Source organism: Colletotrichum aenigma (assembly GCF_013390185.1).
Source record: "Colletotrichum aenigma strain Cg56 chromosome Unknown KSG_Cg56_contig03, whole genome shotgun sequence".
Classification (NCBI taxonomy): domain Eukaryota; kingdom Fungi; phylum Ascomycota; class Sordariomycetes; order Glomerellales; family Glomerellaceae; genus Colletotrichum; species Colletotrichum aenigma.
Window position 1 is genome coordinate 4,501,585 of NW_023500909.1, and position 16,123 is coordinate 4,517,707.

General features: G+C 55.7%; 4 protein-coding genes across 4 annotated transcripts; 2 read left to right on the plus strand and 2 right to left on the minus strand.

Annotated features, from left to right (window-relative positions):
- Positions 1-1,983: 1,983 nt before the first annotated feature.
- Positions 1,984-3,924, plus strand: CGCA056_v005173 (putative transcriptional regulatory protein; the record flags this gene model as incomplete). Its single annotated transcript, XM_037320426.1, has 1 exon — positions 1,984-3,924. The coding sequence occupies one exon, from the start codon at positions 1,984-1,986 to the stop codon at positions 3,922-3,924; it is 1,941 nt and encodes a 646-aa protein (XP_037181960.1).
- Positions 3,925-4,148: 224 nt separating this feature from the next.
- BEA3-2 (ABC transporter BEA3) lies at positions 4,149-8,187 on the minus strand (the record flags this gene model as incomplete). The annotated part of the gene is made up of 4 exons (XM_037320427.1): positions 4,149-4,151; positions 4,229-6,466; positions 6,526-7,278; positions 7,336-8,187. The coding sequence occupies 4 exons, from the start codon at positions 8,185-8,187 to the stop codon at positions 4,149-4,151; spliced, it is 3,846 nt and encodes a 1,281-aa protein (XP_037181953.1).
- A 1,425-nt stretch (positions 8,188-9,612) lies between these two features.
- Positions 9,613-12,885, minus strand: CGCA056_v005175 (Tuberous sclerosis 1 protein-like protein; the record flags this gene model as incomplete). The annotated part of the gene is made up of 4 exons (XM_037320428.1): positions 9,613-9,716; positions 9,788-12,119; positions 12,176-12,719; positions 12,872-12,885. 4 exons carry the CDS (start codon positions 12,883-12,885, stop codon positions 9,613-9,615), a joined length of 2,994 nt encoding a protein of 997 aa, XP_037181954.1.
- Positions 12,886-14,262: 1,377 nt separating this feature from the next.
- Positions 14,263-15,290, plus strand: CGCA056_v005176 (Uncharacterized protein; the record flags this gene model as incomplete). The annotated part of the gene is made up of 3 exons (XM_037320429.1): positions 14,263-14,398; positions 14,499-15,000; positions 15,059-15,290. The coding sequence occupies 3 exons, from the start codon at positions 14,263-14,265 to the stop codon at positions 15,288-15,290; spliced, it is 870 nt and encodes a 289-aa protein (XP_037181955.1).
- Between the last annotated feature and the right edge of the window lie 833 nt (positions 15,291-16,123).

Genomic DNA, 16,123 nt, shown 5'->3' on the forward strand with positions numbered 1-16,123 from the left:
TATGTCGGTTGCGCGTTGAGTAGTAGAGAGTTAGGTGCTGCTGGATTTTTGAGGGAGAGGCAAGTACACGAGAAAATGGAAGAGGTCGACTTGTAGATGTCGTAGGAGCCGGGTGCTCTGGAGGAATAGCAACTAGGTATTAATACGTATGTCAAGGCTGGCAAACGAGAGACGATGTGGGTGTTGGTTCAGAGACCCGGAGGCACAATGAGGATAACGATTGTGAGGAGATGCAAAAGAGAGGAGGTGAAGCAAGGGAATCGGAAGAGAGGAAAGAATTGAGAAAACACGAGGGGTAGGAGGGTTTTTGACCAAGAAGGCAGATGCTTGATCAGATCACATAAACAAGCTCGATGGTCTTTGGGCCGACTTCCCTGTGCCTTGCACATGGCAGCGGAACTCCCCTTCTCCTCCAAGTACTATTTCGATTCTCGGTTTGTTTTTCCACACCCTCCCAACAAGAAGGACCAATCCAGACGAGAGAGTTGCGTAAGTGGGATGACACCTGGAGGGCGGAAGAGTCTGGAAAGGGCAAGTGAGGTTAGCTGGGTGGTTCCACATGCCCCGAGTTGAACTGACACTTCCCAACACCCCTTCCCCTCCCCCTCGCCGAGATGCAGCATCGCTGTCCAGCATTGAACGCTTAAGATGCAGGGACAAGGTGTGCCCCGTATCCAAAGCACATCTTTAGGTTTCTTCTGCAGGACTGCCCCTGAAGCGACGAGGCGATGAGGTCACGGGGTGTGCAGGGCAACCAAATCGGGGCAGGACGGCTCAAAACAAAGGCCCAATCACGGCTGCCATCCCATTTTACCGGCGTGCCGGCGCCCATCTTGGGTCGTCAAGAGTTCCCGGGCACGCGCTAGCTTGCCCATTTTTGGCAGCCATGTGCACTGAGCTCACCCCTGTGTCCCTGTACGGCCAGCCCGTGATGGTAAGCCCGGTCGAATCGCCCCCTCCCCCGTATTTTCAAGCAATCCCAATGTTGCGAGAGACCATAATAACACCTCGTCGGAATGCGCGACATGTCTGTCTATCATTCAATTTGGGAAAGTTTCTGTCAATATTTTGGTCAGTGAAGGCCTGTCTTGTAAGAACGCCAATCTGAGTCTGCCATCTGCCAGTCATCTGGCGTCAGTCCCCGAGGAATAACACTTCATGCTCTGCCCTAAGGTATGTGGCATGTAGGGTAGGTTTCCCGACGGCTTCCGGTGCCGTCTGCCACCCGCCTAGCGAGACCACCTAGACTCACGTAACTCCCAATAACGCGTGGTTGCTCGACGTCCTAAGTTGGCGAAACCAAGTGGCGTTCGACATGTTGAGTTGGTTGGGCACGACTGCCGCTCTGTGGAAGAGTCTACTGCAGGGGAAAAGCCAGACCGAAGCCAGGCAGATCAATCGCCAATGACGGAAGCTGGGTGACTGCGAGGAAGACTGGGAAAAAAGCAACAGCAGAGATGTGACAGCTGCAGGTACCAAGCGCTCGCTTCCCCAGGTATGCAAGGGTTAAGGGGTCTCAGAGGACCACATTCCCCGTCTGCAGTGGCCCTCTCAGCTCGGAGCCTCCAACCCGCCATCAATTTTTCCTCGCTGTACGGATACTCAGTTCTCGCAGTCGCTGAGGTCGAAAAATCGCACCTCATTTCATGGCCAATTCTTCCCACTGATTTCAATTCGAGAGGCATCAGAAAAAAACACGGCGAAATTAGGATCACGTAATGCACTCGTCACCCACCTCAGCCCTGGCGGAAAGCCACATGAGGCACGGCCGGACTAAGGATACTGAGATTATCCGGCCTTCGGTGTGACTCGTAGACGTTTGCACCACTCATGGTTCGAAGGAAAGTGGACCCAATTGAGTCCAACGACACCTGCTAAGGTAGGCAACTTCTCTGTGCCATCTCACCAGGCTGCCTTTTGTACCTGCTCATCGTCTTGACCTCATCTGCCATTTGCGCAATGATTGACAGATGATGAGAAGCAATGGCGGAATTCAACATCCAGCTTTCCCCATATCTTGAATCAAACGCCGTCCCGTTCACCAACACACCTCAAGCCGCCAGTAAACCGAAGCACTCTCGAACAAGCACACGAAAGGTGCGAACCGGATGCATCACTTGCAAGAAGCGCCACGTGAAATGCGATGAAGGCAAGCCTCACTGCAGCAATTGTCTCCAGAATCGGGGATACTGCGAAGGCTACGCCCTCGAACCGAGAAAGAATGCCGCTGCAAAACCCGGCCAAGTCGTCTGGGATTCCAGGCAAGCCACCCGCCATGCCGCACACCCGAGGGTCCAGTTGAAATTGGACCCTGATGCTCTCGACTTCATCGACACATCGAGCATGCGCTACTTTGAAGAATTCGTTAACTTGGCCAAAGCACCCTGGACCAATGCAGCCGCCAGCAGCAGCCTGTGGGAAGTAACTCTCCCTCAGCTTGCACGCAACAGCAGTACCCTTCGATCTGCCGCCATGGCCATCGGTGCACTCAGCGTGTGGCATCGCCAATCAGCCCAACGGAGCCTTCGCACAATATCCGTGCCCGAGATGTCAACGAATGAGAGCGACGAGCATTACTTCAATGCTGTCGCTCACTACTGCCATTCCATCAAGGAGCAGAGCCGCCAAGCATCTCTTCAAGACGCCATCATCTTGTCTGTCCTTTTGCTCTTGTTCGAGACGCTTAGGGATAACAGAAAAGCCGCCCTGGATCACGTTAATCACGGTCTTTGTCTTATGCTGTCTCTCATCACCGACGACGATGCAGAACATCATATCGGGAAGCTGGCTCCCAACCCCAAGCCTCTCCTGGCTGCCATCGCCGACGTTTTCAACCACCTTGCAAAACAAGCCCGTACGGTATTGCGCGACAGGGTGGGACAGGGACCTCCCCTTCCAAACCTGACCAAGGTCTTAAGGAGTAGGAACCATACCATGGAATCTTTCATGATTCTATTGAGTCAAGTGCCTAGCTCAGACGTCGACATCGACAATATACCCACAGTTTTCAAAAGCCTCGACGACTTTGAAGACAGCTGGAATGTTGTTCAGCGTGCACAAACGGCAATGATCCCCATCATGGTGGAATACTTGTACAACTCAGACGCAATTCACTCACATGATGAGGAGGTCATCTATGGGTTTCACGTCAATCTCCTACAGAACCCCCGGATTTTGGAGTTCTCCGAGAAGTCAAATAAAACCATGGAAGCACTCGACGCCGGATTCCAGCCCCTTTTCAACAAGATCATCATGTCCCATGACACCGAGTCACCCGTGTACTTGAGGGCGATTCATCTGCGCCTGCAACATTTGGGCGTCTACACGTTCGACAACCCTCCAATGTATGTGAACATTGAATCGTTAAACGCACGGACACCCCTCTTCAGAGAATATCTGTCTGTTGCTTCCATCGCTCTCCACGCAGCCAAACGAGACGTCGAGAAAAACCCGGGCCATCAAGTCTCTCTTCAGTGCAACATCACCTGGCACCTGATGGTTCTGTCCTTCTTCTGTCGCGATCCGTTGGCACGCGATGAAGCCGTAGAGATGCTGAAAGATTACCCGGGTCAAGATGGCTTGTGGAAAACACGAGCTTTGTACGCCATTGCAGCGCGAAACCGCACTATCGAATGCATGAATGCATCCGAAGGCACGCCTGACGAACAGTGGCGACGGTTCTGGCGTCGCGAGTTCCTCTTTGAGGAGGGTGGAGACCGCGTCCTGCTCCGCTATCTCGAGAAAGACGGTTTGCTTGGGACGTGGGCGTTGGTGCAGGAGGCTGCCGTGGTCCGAGAGAAGGACGAAGACATAGTATGGACAAGGCAGCCGGTGCATGGGCGTGGCGGCCTGCTTATGGCCGAAGTATTCGGTGCCGAGCGTGCGGGATATGACAAGTGGAGCGGCAAAGGTACCGACGTTTAGAATTCAGGCGGTATAAGATACATCGTTTTGACGAATGTGCTTTGAAGAGAAGGAGTATACGACATGGAGACAATTACATTGATACCCAAATAAAGTAAGAAAAAGAAACAAGTCAGCCTGGGAAATAAAGGGTTTGCCCAGACGGTCTATACAACTCGAGATCCCACAACAGCCAACCCAAATCGCGCGCTATGCCAATGCACAATTTTTTTGATTTCCGATGCCTACTGATCCAAAGCCTGACTCTGGCACTGTAAAATGTCTGTTAGTCAAGAACCACGAAAACGAATGATGAATTGCTTACCATCTCCCAGTACACGCCCTTCTTCCGAAGCAGCTCCTTGTGGGTTCCCTTTTCCACCACGCAGCCTTCGCTGAAGACGAAGATGACATCCGCGGTCTGGATCGTCGACAGCCGATGCGCAACAGCGACCATTGTCCGCCCTTGGCGCGCCCTCTCAAAGGCGGCCTGGACGATCTTCTCCGACTCCGAGTCCAGCGCCGACGTCGCCTCGTCGAGCAGAAGCAGCTTGGGGTCGCGTATCAGAGCGCGGGCGATGGCGATGCGCTGCTTCTGGCCGCCGGACATGGAGACGCCCTTCTGCCCGACCTGGGTGTCGTAGCCCTCGGGCAGGGAGGCGATGAAGTCATGGATGAAGGCCTCGCGGCAGGCGTCGTGGATGCGCTGCTCCGAGATGAGGGCCGGCTCGGAGATTCCGAAGAGGACGTTGTCGCGGATCGTGCCGCGGAACATGATGGGCTCCTGCGGCACGAGGGAGAGGTTGCGACGGTAGTTGTAGACGTTCATGTGGTTGACGTTGATGCCGTTGCAGAGGACCTCCCCGCGGTTGGGCTCGACGTCGTAGAAGCGCTCCAGGAGGGAGATGATGGTCGTCTTGCCGCACCCGGACGGCCCGACGAAGGCCGCGTACTGCCCTTTTTCGATGGTCAGGTTCAGGCCGTCGAAGACGACGACGTCGCGCGTGGGGTACTTGAAGTGCACGTCGCGCAGCTCGATGCGCACGCCGCCTTGCGACTTGGAGATCTCGTCGCCGTGGCGGATGCCCGAGTTGCCGCCGACGGCCGACTCCTGGACGTCGAGAATGCGGTCCGCGGCGGCGGCGGCCTGCGCGGCGCTGGGCGCCACCGACAGGGCTTGACTCGCCGACTCGGCGCCTTGGATGATGGCCATGAGGCAGATGAAGAAGGCCTCCATGGTGTACTCGCCCTTGGCCAGGAGTCTGCCGCCGTACCAGAACACGAGGGCCTGGCATCCCATGCCGGCGCTGTCTGCGAACCCGTACAACACAGAGGTCCACTGTGCTTTGCGCTTTGCTGCGTCGATGTGTTGGTTCAGAAGCTTTTCATACCGCTCTTTGATTGACGGTTCCATGGTGAGAGCAGAGACGGTGCGGATAGCCCCGATGGCCTCGGTGGCGAACTGCGAGCTTTCCATGAACACCGTCGAGTTCATTTGATCAAACTGCACTTCCTGCCTGTACTTCCAGAGACCGGTGCCCAGCATGACAGGCAGGCAGACGAACATCGCTATGAGGCCTAGCTTGGGCGAGTAGAGGAGTGCGATGAGCACAGCTCCGGCGACGGTGAAGAGGCCCGACAGCAGGAGAGCTAGGTTCAATCCAAGGAGCTCCTCGAGCTGCTTCGCGTCACCGCCGACCCTCGAGCTCAGAGCCCCGTGGGAGTTCTCGTCGTCGTCGAAGAAACTGATGTTCTGGTGCAGCATGTCGGTCAGGTACTGCTTCTTGTACACGGCGCTGATAAAGTACTGAGTGTGCAGCCCGATCCAGCCCTCGCAGGCCCACGCGATGCCGATGCATATGGCGAGGACCATCCACATGAGGCCCCAGAAGTTGGCTTCCTTCTTCAGCTCGTCGCTGGGGAGGAGGAAGACGTTGATCACCTTGGCAAAGAGCCAGGCCTGGATCGGGGTGCCCGATGCCACGGCCATCGCGGAGATCGTGATGCCGAGGTACGATGGCCACTTGTCGCGCTGGATCCACATGAGCTTGCCGAAGCTCCAGATGATACCTCGCGGCTTGCGTTTGACGACCTCTCGGTCGCTGAGGATGCTCGGGGGGCCACCGTGCTTGCTCGAGTTGGCGTACGTCTTCTCCGTTGAGGCATCGTCAAACTCCACAAGCTTGGGGTTCGCCTTCTCGTCATTGGGATCAGACAGGTTCAGAGCCTGGGCGTTTACCAGCCCGCGGTAGACGCCATACTTGTTGGCCATGAGGCTCTGGTGCGTGCCTTGCTCGACGGCTTGGCCCTGCTGCAGCACGACAATGTGGTCCGCCTTTTGGATTGTCGAGAGGCGGTGGGCAATGGTGATTGTCGTGCGTCCCTTGGTGACCCTGTCGAGTGCGGCCTGAACGACCTTTTCGGACTTTGCGTCGATTGCGCTCGTTGCTTCGTCAAGAATGATGATGCGCGGCTGCTTGATGATGCTTCTCGCGATGGCGAGTCTTTGCTTTTGGCCTCCCGAGAGCTTGGCGCCGCCATCGCCGACCTTTGTGTCATATCCCTTTTCAAAAGATGTCAGCAACACGCGGAGGATGTTCAAGGGAAAGGGGATGTACTTACGTCGGGGAGTCTGCAGATAAATTCGTGGGCATAGGCCTCCTCGCAAGCATCCTGGACCAGCTGCCTCCTGCGCTCCTCGCTCTCGTTCTCCAAACCGGTCCCAATAAGACCGTTTGCGACGTTGCCGAAGATGGTATCGTTGAAGAGGAAGGGCTCTTGTTGAACCAGACCGACCTGTGACCTCCACCACTGGAGGTCGCAATCCTCCAAATCGACGCCGCCGACACGGATGCGCCCAGATGGTCTCGTAACCTCAGGTACCTTCTCACCAGCCGCCTTGCCCGCGGCTTGGGGCATGAGGTTTATCTTGGGCACAGCAGGCTGCTCCCGCAAGGAGTACCACCGCTCGAGAAGTCCGACAATCGTGCTCTTGCCAGAGCCCGACGGCCCGACAAGTGCAATGTTTTCACCCGGATGAATGCGGAAGTTAAGCTCGTTCAGGACGGTGATGCCGGGCCTGGTGGGATACCCGAACACCACGTCCTCAAAGATAATGTCGTGCGAGTCGATTTCGGGTTTGAGATTTCCGGACGGCGGCAGCGGCGCGTCGATCACGGTGAACAGCTCGCAAGCTGCGACCATGGCCTTGCTGACGGCCATCAGCGGCGTCGAAATACGCTCCATCGAGGTGAGGATCATCATGACTGACATCAGCACGACGAAGACGACGCCGGCGTTGTTCAACGCCCCGGCAATGAAGCGCTGCGTGCCGTACCAGAATGCCAGGCCGTAAGCACCAAACATGCCAAAGAACTACACCGAGTCAGCTGTGTAAAGGGAGTGTGAGAGATCACATCGCCGTGGACTTACGATTAACCCAAACTGAGCAGCCACAATGGGCGCCGTCTTCTGAGCCCGCTCCTTCGCCTTCCGCACCCACCCGTCGTACGTCTCAATGACACGCTTCTGCGCGCCGCAGGCCATGACAAGTCGGATACCTCCAAGAGCCTCGCTGGCGACAGCAGTGCCCTGCATATCTGCCACCAGCGTCTCCGTCTGCCCCTTGACCACCCTCGGCAACACGATTGCGAGAATTAGCGTGATGTACAGCAGCAACGAGGACGTAACCAGGGTCAGATCCCAACTCCAGATGAAAGCGATGATCAGAGCCGTCAGGATGGTCCCGGTAAACTGCAGAAACGTCCCCAGGCGCTCCGAAATGCCGATCTGCAGCGTGGTCGAGGTCGTCGTGATGGCCGTCGCAGGCGCCCCGGGCGCCATCGAGTCGATGGTGTGGATCGACTGCGCAAAGAGCGACTGGACGTAGTGCAGGCGCACCGCCGACGAAAGCCGGATGCCAATCATGCGGAAGCAGAACTTGTTGATTGAGTTGAGCAGCCAGCGACCCAGGAAGAGGGCCATGATGAGCAGCGCTTGGCGGTTCAGGAGGTGCTCAAAGTCGGAGGTGGTGAGGGTCGAGTTGGGCTGAAAGAACTCTGTAAACTGCCCGACGAGCTGGCCAAAGAGGATGTTCATGAGCGGGAGGGTGACGCCGGCGCCGAGGGAGGCAACGGCCGCGATAACGTATACTATGAAATCCCATCTTGAGGCGTAGGTGAATACTCGGATGTAATCTGCGAATGCGGGTTTTCGTTCCACGGGCCCAGCATCCCCCTTCCCGGCGGGGGGTGATTTCTCGTCTGTTTGATTTTTCTTCGCCATTCTTTTTTCCCTTGGTGGCGTTCAAGTTGTGTGTGTGAGTCGTGGAAGTTGAGAAGTTCTGAGATTCCAGAAATTCCAACCATCAGCGAGACGCAAACCCCCACGACAATATTTCCTCCCAATGACGCGGGGAAGGACGGAAGTCGAAACTTACTTATGGAGTACAGAGGTAAACTTCTCGGTGCTTGGTCTGGTCCTTTGATGTTGCGGCGGATCAAAGCTGCAGAGGTCTGATCTCGACGTCGTTCATGCCTGGCCGTTTTGACCGTCAAGGGGTTTGGTTTTGGTGAGCGAGATCGATATGGGACCGTTTTGTGGCCCGTTGCCTCTGAAGAACAGAGCCAAGTTTGGCTTCAAGAGAGTTTCAAGAATAGAGCGGGATTCGAATTCAAAAGGCTCGATTTGGTAGAAAAACAAAGAAGGACCGCAAGTTGGCAAACTTGCCATTCAAATAGCATCCGAGGACGGAACGATTCTGGAAGACACATGTTTTGGGCAATATGACAGGCACCACCAGCAGATCCAATCTTGCCAGGGCGAAAGATCTCGTGTAAGAGGTCGCTGCTGCATGGGCCGCTGGATTACCGCTTTTGGAAAGACACGACCCGTGCGTTCGTACACTCGTAAATTGAGGCTCGGGGTATTTCGACCAATTAGCACTAGGCTTACCTGTCTCAACCTTGCTCCCATTGAGGGCGCCTCTTCCGCGGATGACCTACTCTAGGCGGGCAATTTCTATGAGAACAAAAGTACTTGGTGGTTCATACTTCAATAACAGTCCACATCTGGACGTTATTCATGGATGTAAAGTTGCAGGACGATAATGCAGCCTTGGCATCATGTAAAGTGATCTCCTCTAGGCCGACTTCCGTAGTGGAGTTCTCTTTCTCAACGCTCCATCCGCCAGGTGAAAAGCGATGAGAAGCTGTCGGTGGTGATGGTGGTAGTGGTGTTCTGGAGACGGCGGCCAGTGAGTCAGGGCCGATGTTGTGTGAACCAAATCCTGTTGGGGAGGCTTGTTTGCGCTCCGTTCGCAACACCCTGGAGAACGGGCTTCGTGGTTGATCTGATCGCCGCCGGAAAAACCCTTCTTGCAGCAGAGGACAAGAGTTGACCGGTGCCGTCCCGAGCGAGGTCTCGCGGCGAGGGGCAGATGCCTCTGTGCTGGGGGGTTCCGAGGGGTTGGACCTCTTCGTGTAGGCGAATGTGATACCCGCTGTGAGCCGCAGCTGCAACTCACACGTGGGCCCCGCAAGATGAGGCGAACTCCTGCTGGTCAACGTTTGGTGCTCCCAACTTGAATTTGCTTCAGAGCTCTCATTGTGTTGCCTTGAATACTAGTACGTACAGATCATCATAACATGCCTTATTTCGAACCAACGAAAGGCACTGGGTATCTCTTGGCCATTCCACATCCCGTTTCATTTACACATATCCGCGGATGCCACGTATGACTCCTGACTTCTTCTTCTTATCGCCATCGTCCTTGCCCTTGCCCTTCTCATCTTTGCGCCGATTCTGAACGCCACCTGACGTTGCTGTCATTAGTTGATCCTCCAGAACCCGTCTCGGAACCGAAGCCGGGATCCTCCAGACTCACCTCTGCCAAAGTATCGTGGGTCAGTCGTGCTCGGGCTGGCAGCTTCGTCCGCCTCTAGTGGACTGGATGGTGCCGGCGCGAGCGATGCACCCGCGGGTACCGGGGTTGACGGGTTGGTCATGATAGGCGGCGTATTGCTGTACGACGACGGCAGAAAGTTATCTGACAAGACTCGGTGGAGTCCAGAACGGCTAGCTCTCATCGTCACGGGACTGGTCGAATGAGTCGAGTCCGCCCCGTCCACGTCCATGCGGAAAGGCAAGTCGGGCCGCGTGTGAGAGTTTGACGACCCAACCGCGAATCTGCCTTCTTCAACTTGAGACTGCAAGACCGTGTACTTCCGCATCAGGGTCGTATACTGTTTTTGCAGCTCAGCTTGCTTTGCCCGGCTTGCAGCCAAAGCACTCTCCACGGCAGCCTTGGTCTCTGCTGTCCTTCTGTTGTGCAGTCCTTCATGTGCCTCCAGAAGCTTTGCATTCAAAACCCCGATCTGCGTCTGAAATAGCTTCTTCGTTTTCTGCAACTCTTCCTCGCGAGCTTGCAGTTTCAAATCCAGCATCGTGGCCTTATTCTCTGCCTGGGATGCAGAAGCCAGAGCTTCTTGCCTCTCCGTCTCCTTGGCCTGGAGATTTCTCTCCGAGATCAAGAGTCGCTCTACCTCTGCCCTCAATCGATCGATGTCGGCGGCATTTATTTCGATGGATTGCATGTTTTGCTTCGAGTTGAGTTCCTTGACTTCTGCATCGCAGACCAGCTTCTTGAGCTTCTCACATTCCTCTCGCGCGGCGTGCAACTCTTGCTGCAAGGACTGAATTTCCAACTTCGTCTTCCGAGACTCCTCGCGCAAGGTTCGCAGCTTTGCAGACAGGTCGGACTCCCACTTCTTGGCCAGCGTTCGACTCTTCTCGGACTCCTTTCTGATTTGCAACTCAGCCTTCTTCGAGTCTTCCAGACGTTTCCGCAAAGTACGATTGTTCAAGATGAGGTTCTGGGTTTCAGCCTCGCTCGCTGCTTCCTGGACCTGTCTCCGTCGTAGCTCGCCTATATGCGCCATATGCTGCTGCTTGAGATATCTCTCAAAGTTCAAATCGTTTTGTAGAAGGAGAAGCTGCCGCTGCAAGAACGCAATTTGGGTTTGCCCGTCAGCTGCGGAGGACGGCGCGGAGATTGCGGGCGGCGGAGGAGGCAGTTGTGTAGATGACTTCTCGGCTGCAGAGTCCTGGTGGCTGAGGGCCAGTGAGGGAACACTGTCATTGGCCAGAGACTGATGAAGCCCAGACTTGATCACCTTATTTGAGTGAATCATATCTTGTAGATGCGTGTGCGAGGAAGACGGGTTGAGTTGCGGCGGCAACGTTGGACTGTCACCGGGCACATCGGTCCTGGGTGCCTCCAGTGAGTTTCGGTTGGACGGTTGGCTTGACAGCGAACTTTGACGCTGGGCAGTCGAATGAACGCGACTACTCGCCCGAGAAGCTTCCTCTGGCGTTCGGATGGTCCTCCAACTCTCGGCACCAGCCCCCGGCGCAGCATCGCTCAACAAGGCAGGCCCCAGCCCGTCACGATCTGACTCGTCACTGAGAAGTGAGCCCTCACCCTCGCCGGCCCGAGCGACGTCAGGGTTGACAACAGCGAAAGTGTCCGGAGAAAAGCGCAACGCCATACACTCCGCCACAACCTCGGCCGGCTCGCTGGTCATCCAACGGCCAAAGTCTGTCTTTTCAGATTCAATGGTGAGAGTGTAAAAGTTGGGATGTAACAGATGGCTTTGGCGAAAGCGCTCGGACTTGTGACGTATTTCGGTCGGCTGAACTTCCACCTCGTCGGGGTTTGCTGCGTTTGCATGTCGAAGATATCGCTGCGGTTTCCTGATGTAATCCATGAAGTTGATGGGATACAGGCCGTAGAGGATGGTGAAATAATTTGCGAGATGAGGAACATCGATGTCGTCGTTTTCGGGGGAGAAAAGGCAGGTCTCCCATCCCGAGCTTGAAGCCTTCTGCTCGCCTTCGTCTGATGTAGCTTCAATCACCCCGATCCTCTCACTATCCCAAAAAAGCAACCGTGCATAAATGTTGAACAGGTTTGGAAGATGTGGCACCAGCGAACTTGGCATATGTGGCAATATCATGATCAAAGCGGTGATTGCCACTGAAATGACGGTTGTCGAGGTGTCTTGTTGCAAACATCGTAGCAAGTTGCCGAACAAGGGCGTTTGCAAGATTTGATGTAGATGCGGCGGTTGGCTCTGGACGAACTCGCACAAGAGTTTGGCAACGCGGGCTCGGCACTCGCTGCGAATAAACGACTTGTCGAGGGTGAAGAGAAAGTCCTGGGCGTCGCATTAGACACTGGATGGTATGGCGGCATGCGCGAGGCATCGCTTACCTTAGGTCTTTTTTTTCCATACGTGAGGAGAGCCTGGCGTATTGCGCGCTCGCTCGATTCCCCAGTCAAGTCATTCCCCGACTGCGTCTTGTAGTATTTGTCCTTCCACGAGGACAGCAGTCTTTGCGCGAAATGGTTTACGGTAGGTTCGGCGGTCGAATCGTCGTTATCGACAGGGCCCAGCATCAAAACCTCGAGGGTGGCGTTATGCGACTCCTCCATCAAGCCCTTTTCCCGGGTGAAGTTCTCCAAGACCGGGTCATTCAAGATATCCCACCACTTGAAGAGGCGGGCCGGTGTGCGGAGCACTGGGACCAAAAAGCGGAAGATGTGGATGAAGACAGCATACTTGGACGGCGTGCCCTTGACATGCTTCTCGTATAGACCAAGCAGATCATCTTGCAGTCTGTCGGAGCTCGAGTCGCTATACTCTTCGTGCTTGTTCAGGTACGCTTCGATGACCTGCGTGATGTCGTCGGGCAAAGGCAGAGACGGCGAGGCTGACAGGAAAGATGTCAGAGCTTTGGACAGGTCCTTGAGTGACCTAAACAAGGTCTTGTTAGCCGATCGTGGGCACCATGACAGAGTTGTGGGAGCTGGAAGGGTCCTGAAGCGAATATCGCGCACCGCATGACGCAGGGTCTGGATACGAGATGCGGAAGCGACGATAGATGGGAAGAAGATCTGGCCACTCACGCTGACGACGCCATATTGCTATTTGTGACTCTTCATGGAGCCTTGCGATGTTTTTATCGGTCAAGGGGGGAAAGCAAGGCTTCGGCGGACCGCGAGGGCGGGTGTTGAGGTCGATATCATGCAACCGTCAGGCAATGAAATCTGCTGATGCAAGGTACAAGCTTTGCCAGGGACCCTCACCTCACAGTTGTGCAAGGCCGGTACGGGAATGGAATGGGCGTGGAAACAGTGGAAGGAGACAGTGGAAGGGGGGAAAGATTGGATCATTGGACGCTAGGAAAGCCCCGACGAAAAGCACGACTCCCCTCCACCGCTGCCCTGCCCTGCCCGCCCGCCTGCCTGCCCGCCTGCCTGCCTGCCTGCCTGCCTGTTGCCATCCTAGGTACGCCACGGACGAGTTTAGGTGGTGGGTGACCTGCGGCGGCGTGCGACGGGCCACAATCCACACAGTGAGGGGACCCGATGGAAATGACTGCCATGCGCGTTGAGTGGCCTCGCCTAAGACTGCTCTAGCGGGTCCTGCATGTTTTAGGGGGAGCTCTGTACAGTGCAGAATGCGCATCTGGGATGAGCAGAGATGGCCCTGGCACAGTGACGCGGATCCTGGATGAAGCGCGGCAGGTGGGGATACTTGGATCTCGGTGGCCGGATCACGCTGCAGGCAGGTACCGAGACCCCACCAGTGACCTCACGGGGCTAAAACCCCGCAATCCGCGTCTGTACCGCGAGTGCGCCATGCGCCGGTGCGTGGGCCACACTGCACCGATGCACCCGACCCCAGAAAAACGTACGGGAGACAGTGGGGCCATTGGACCATTTGAAGCTGTTGTGGGTTGTGGTCTTGTCCAGAAACGCACCTGATCAGTCGTCCACAGCCAGCGCGGCGTAGAGTAGCATACCGTACGGCACCATTGGTAGTACCATATGCGTGCTTGTAGAGCAAACCCCCTCAGCTCAGGTCACTTTGCCGGCCAGCTGCGAATAACACGGATTCCCTTTCCTGGGAGGAGAGGTAAGGTACGTAACCGCATACTGCTCCCAGCAGCAAAGAGCCATGTACCGTCCCGTCCGTACCTTGGACAAGAGATCGGCTGGTGGTGCAACCCCTCCTTTGCTTGGTCCAGATGACTCGACCCTTATTGCTTGCTTTCCCCTCCCTCTTTTAAGCCAAATAGCTCTGAGCTGTCCTTCTTCCCCTTCTTCTTCTCCTTCTTCATCATCATCATCATCAACCAAGCTACTCATCCAACAGCTGCCTCACCAATTCCCCGCGACGACCTTCTCTGTGACCTCTTCACAGTTCCAATTGCTTCAAATCAGTCCACTAGCAAGCTCAAGCTTCACCATACCCCTTTCCCCCTCAAACCCAATCCATACAAACAGTCGGCAAGATGGCATCCAAGAGCTCTGCAGTGGCGGACGAGCCCATTGAGGTCTTGTTCGCCCTGCAACCCAACTTTGACCTTCTCGACATGGCCGGCCCATTGGAGGTCCTCGCCAATGCTCTCCACGACAAGAAGGACAAGAGTGAGTCCCCAAATCTACCCTGTTCCCCCTTTCCCACCACCCCAATGACACCAACGTGAATGCGGACGCAGCCCAGCTGACCAGCCGCCCTACCCCGCAGACTCCAAGGCCTTCGAGGTTACCGTCGCCGCTGCTGAGCCCAAGGTCGTCTCCGACTCGGGCGTCACCATTGGCACCCAGATCCCGTTCAAGGAGGCCTACGAGCGCCTCAGCGACTTTGACGTTCTCGTCATCGTCGGCGGCGACAGCGACAAGATCATCAAGGCTAACGCCGAACCCCTCCCTCTCATCACTGCCTTCTCCGAGCTGCAGAAGAAGGACCCCACCCACGAGCGCACCCTTCTCTCCGTCTGCACCGGCTCTCTCCTCCTTGCCAAGCAGGGCATCCTCGCCGGCCTCTCCGCCACCACCCACTCAGACTACATCACCACCCTTGAGATCCTCTGCAGCGAGGCTGCCACCCGCAACCTGACCGAGAGAACCGACGTCATCGAGGATGCCCGATACGTCGTCAACAACCTCCGATTCGACCTCGGCGACGAGGACGAGAACCCGTATGTCCGTCGCACATCCGACGCCGGCCGCCGACCCTCCAACGCCAGGTACGTCAGCTTGCTAATACCAAACCCAATTGACTAAACGTGGCTAACAACACAGCAGAAAGGGCAGCATGTCCTTCAAGAGCTCCGGCCGCCGCGAGTCCATTACTCGCCGCGCCGCGATGCGCCTCGGTGGTCTCCGTGTCATCACGGCTGCTGGAGTCAGCGCTGGCGTGGATGCGGCCCTGTATCTCGTCAGCGCTCTCGTCTCCGACGAGTCGGCCGAGGAGGCCGCTCGTTACTTGCATTGGACCTGGAACAAGGGCGTCGTCGTCGACGGACTCGACGTCTAAATGAATTATGATACCCATGAATTACACGGATGGATGGTAAAAGTTCATTCACGATTCATGAAAATCTGTAAGAAGGACGGGAAAAGCCTTCCAGATGTGTAAAGAGATCTTGAGATCTCGATAGTATTGAAGCAATTACGTGTTTATTAGTCGCAAATCCACTCTATTTCTGAGCCCTGTAACTCCTGCAGCCATGTATGTCACTGTGATCCACTACTCCGTGGGTTCTGCCTAAATCACGAACGCACACCACCGCCAATTGACTGACCGGGTTTCTGCATCCTCCAGCCCGCGCAATTCCTCGTTTTCAATGCCAGATTTCAGCTTCGTCACGCGCACCTTTCCCCTCATAAACCAGTGGGGAATTAACTCCGCGTGTGCGTGGGCTTACATAACTTGACTCGTCTGGTGCTGAAATCCGGGGTTGTAGCTTTGACGGACAAGGCAACTCCTTGGGCAATCTTTCGCACAGCGCCCTCGAAACGCCGTTGGCCAGCTTGCCGTGCCAGGCTAAACATCGGATAGGCAAACGGCCTGCCACTCGGCGCGTCTCAAAACTTTGGGGCTGCTTCTTCCCCAGACTGAGGCATCTGCAATACCTCGTCGACGGGATGGTTCTCCTATTACGCAGGTGGTTTCCATCAATGCGGAGCCAGCTCGAGCTCAGCTCTTGAAACCTTAAAACGGCAGGATGTCGTGTGACGGAAATTCAAACTATCAACACACGTGATGAAGACACCTGCGTATGTAGAACTTTTGAGCATTTCTGAGCCAAATAGCGCAAGCTATCAAATACATTCAACTGTACGATTCGGCGTTTGTCTTGTCATGCG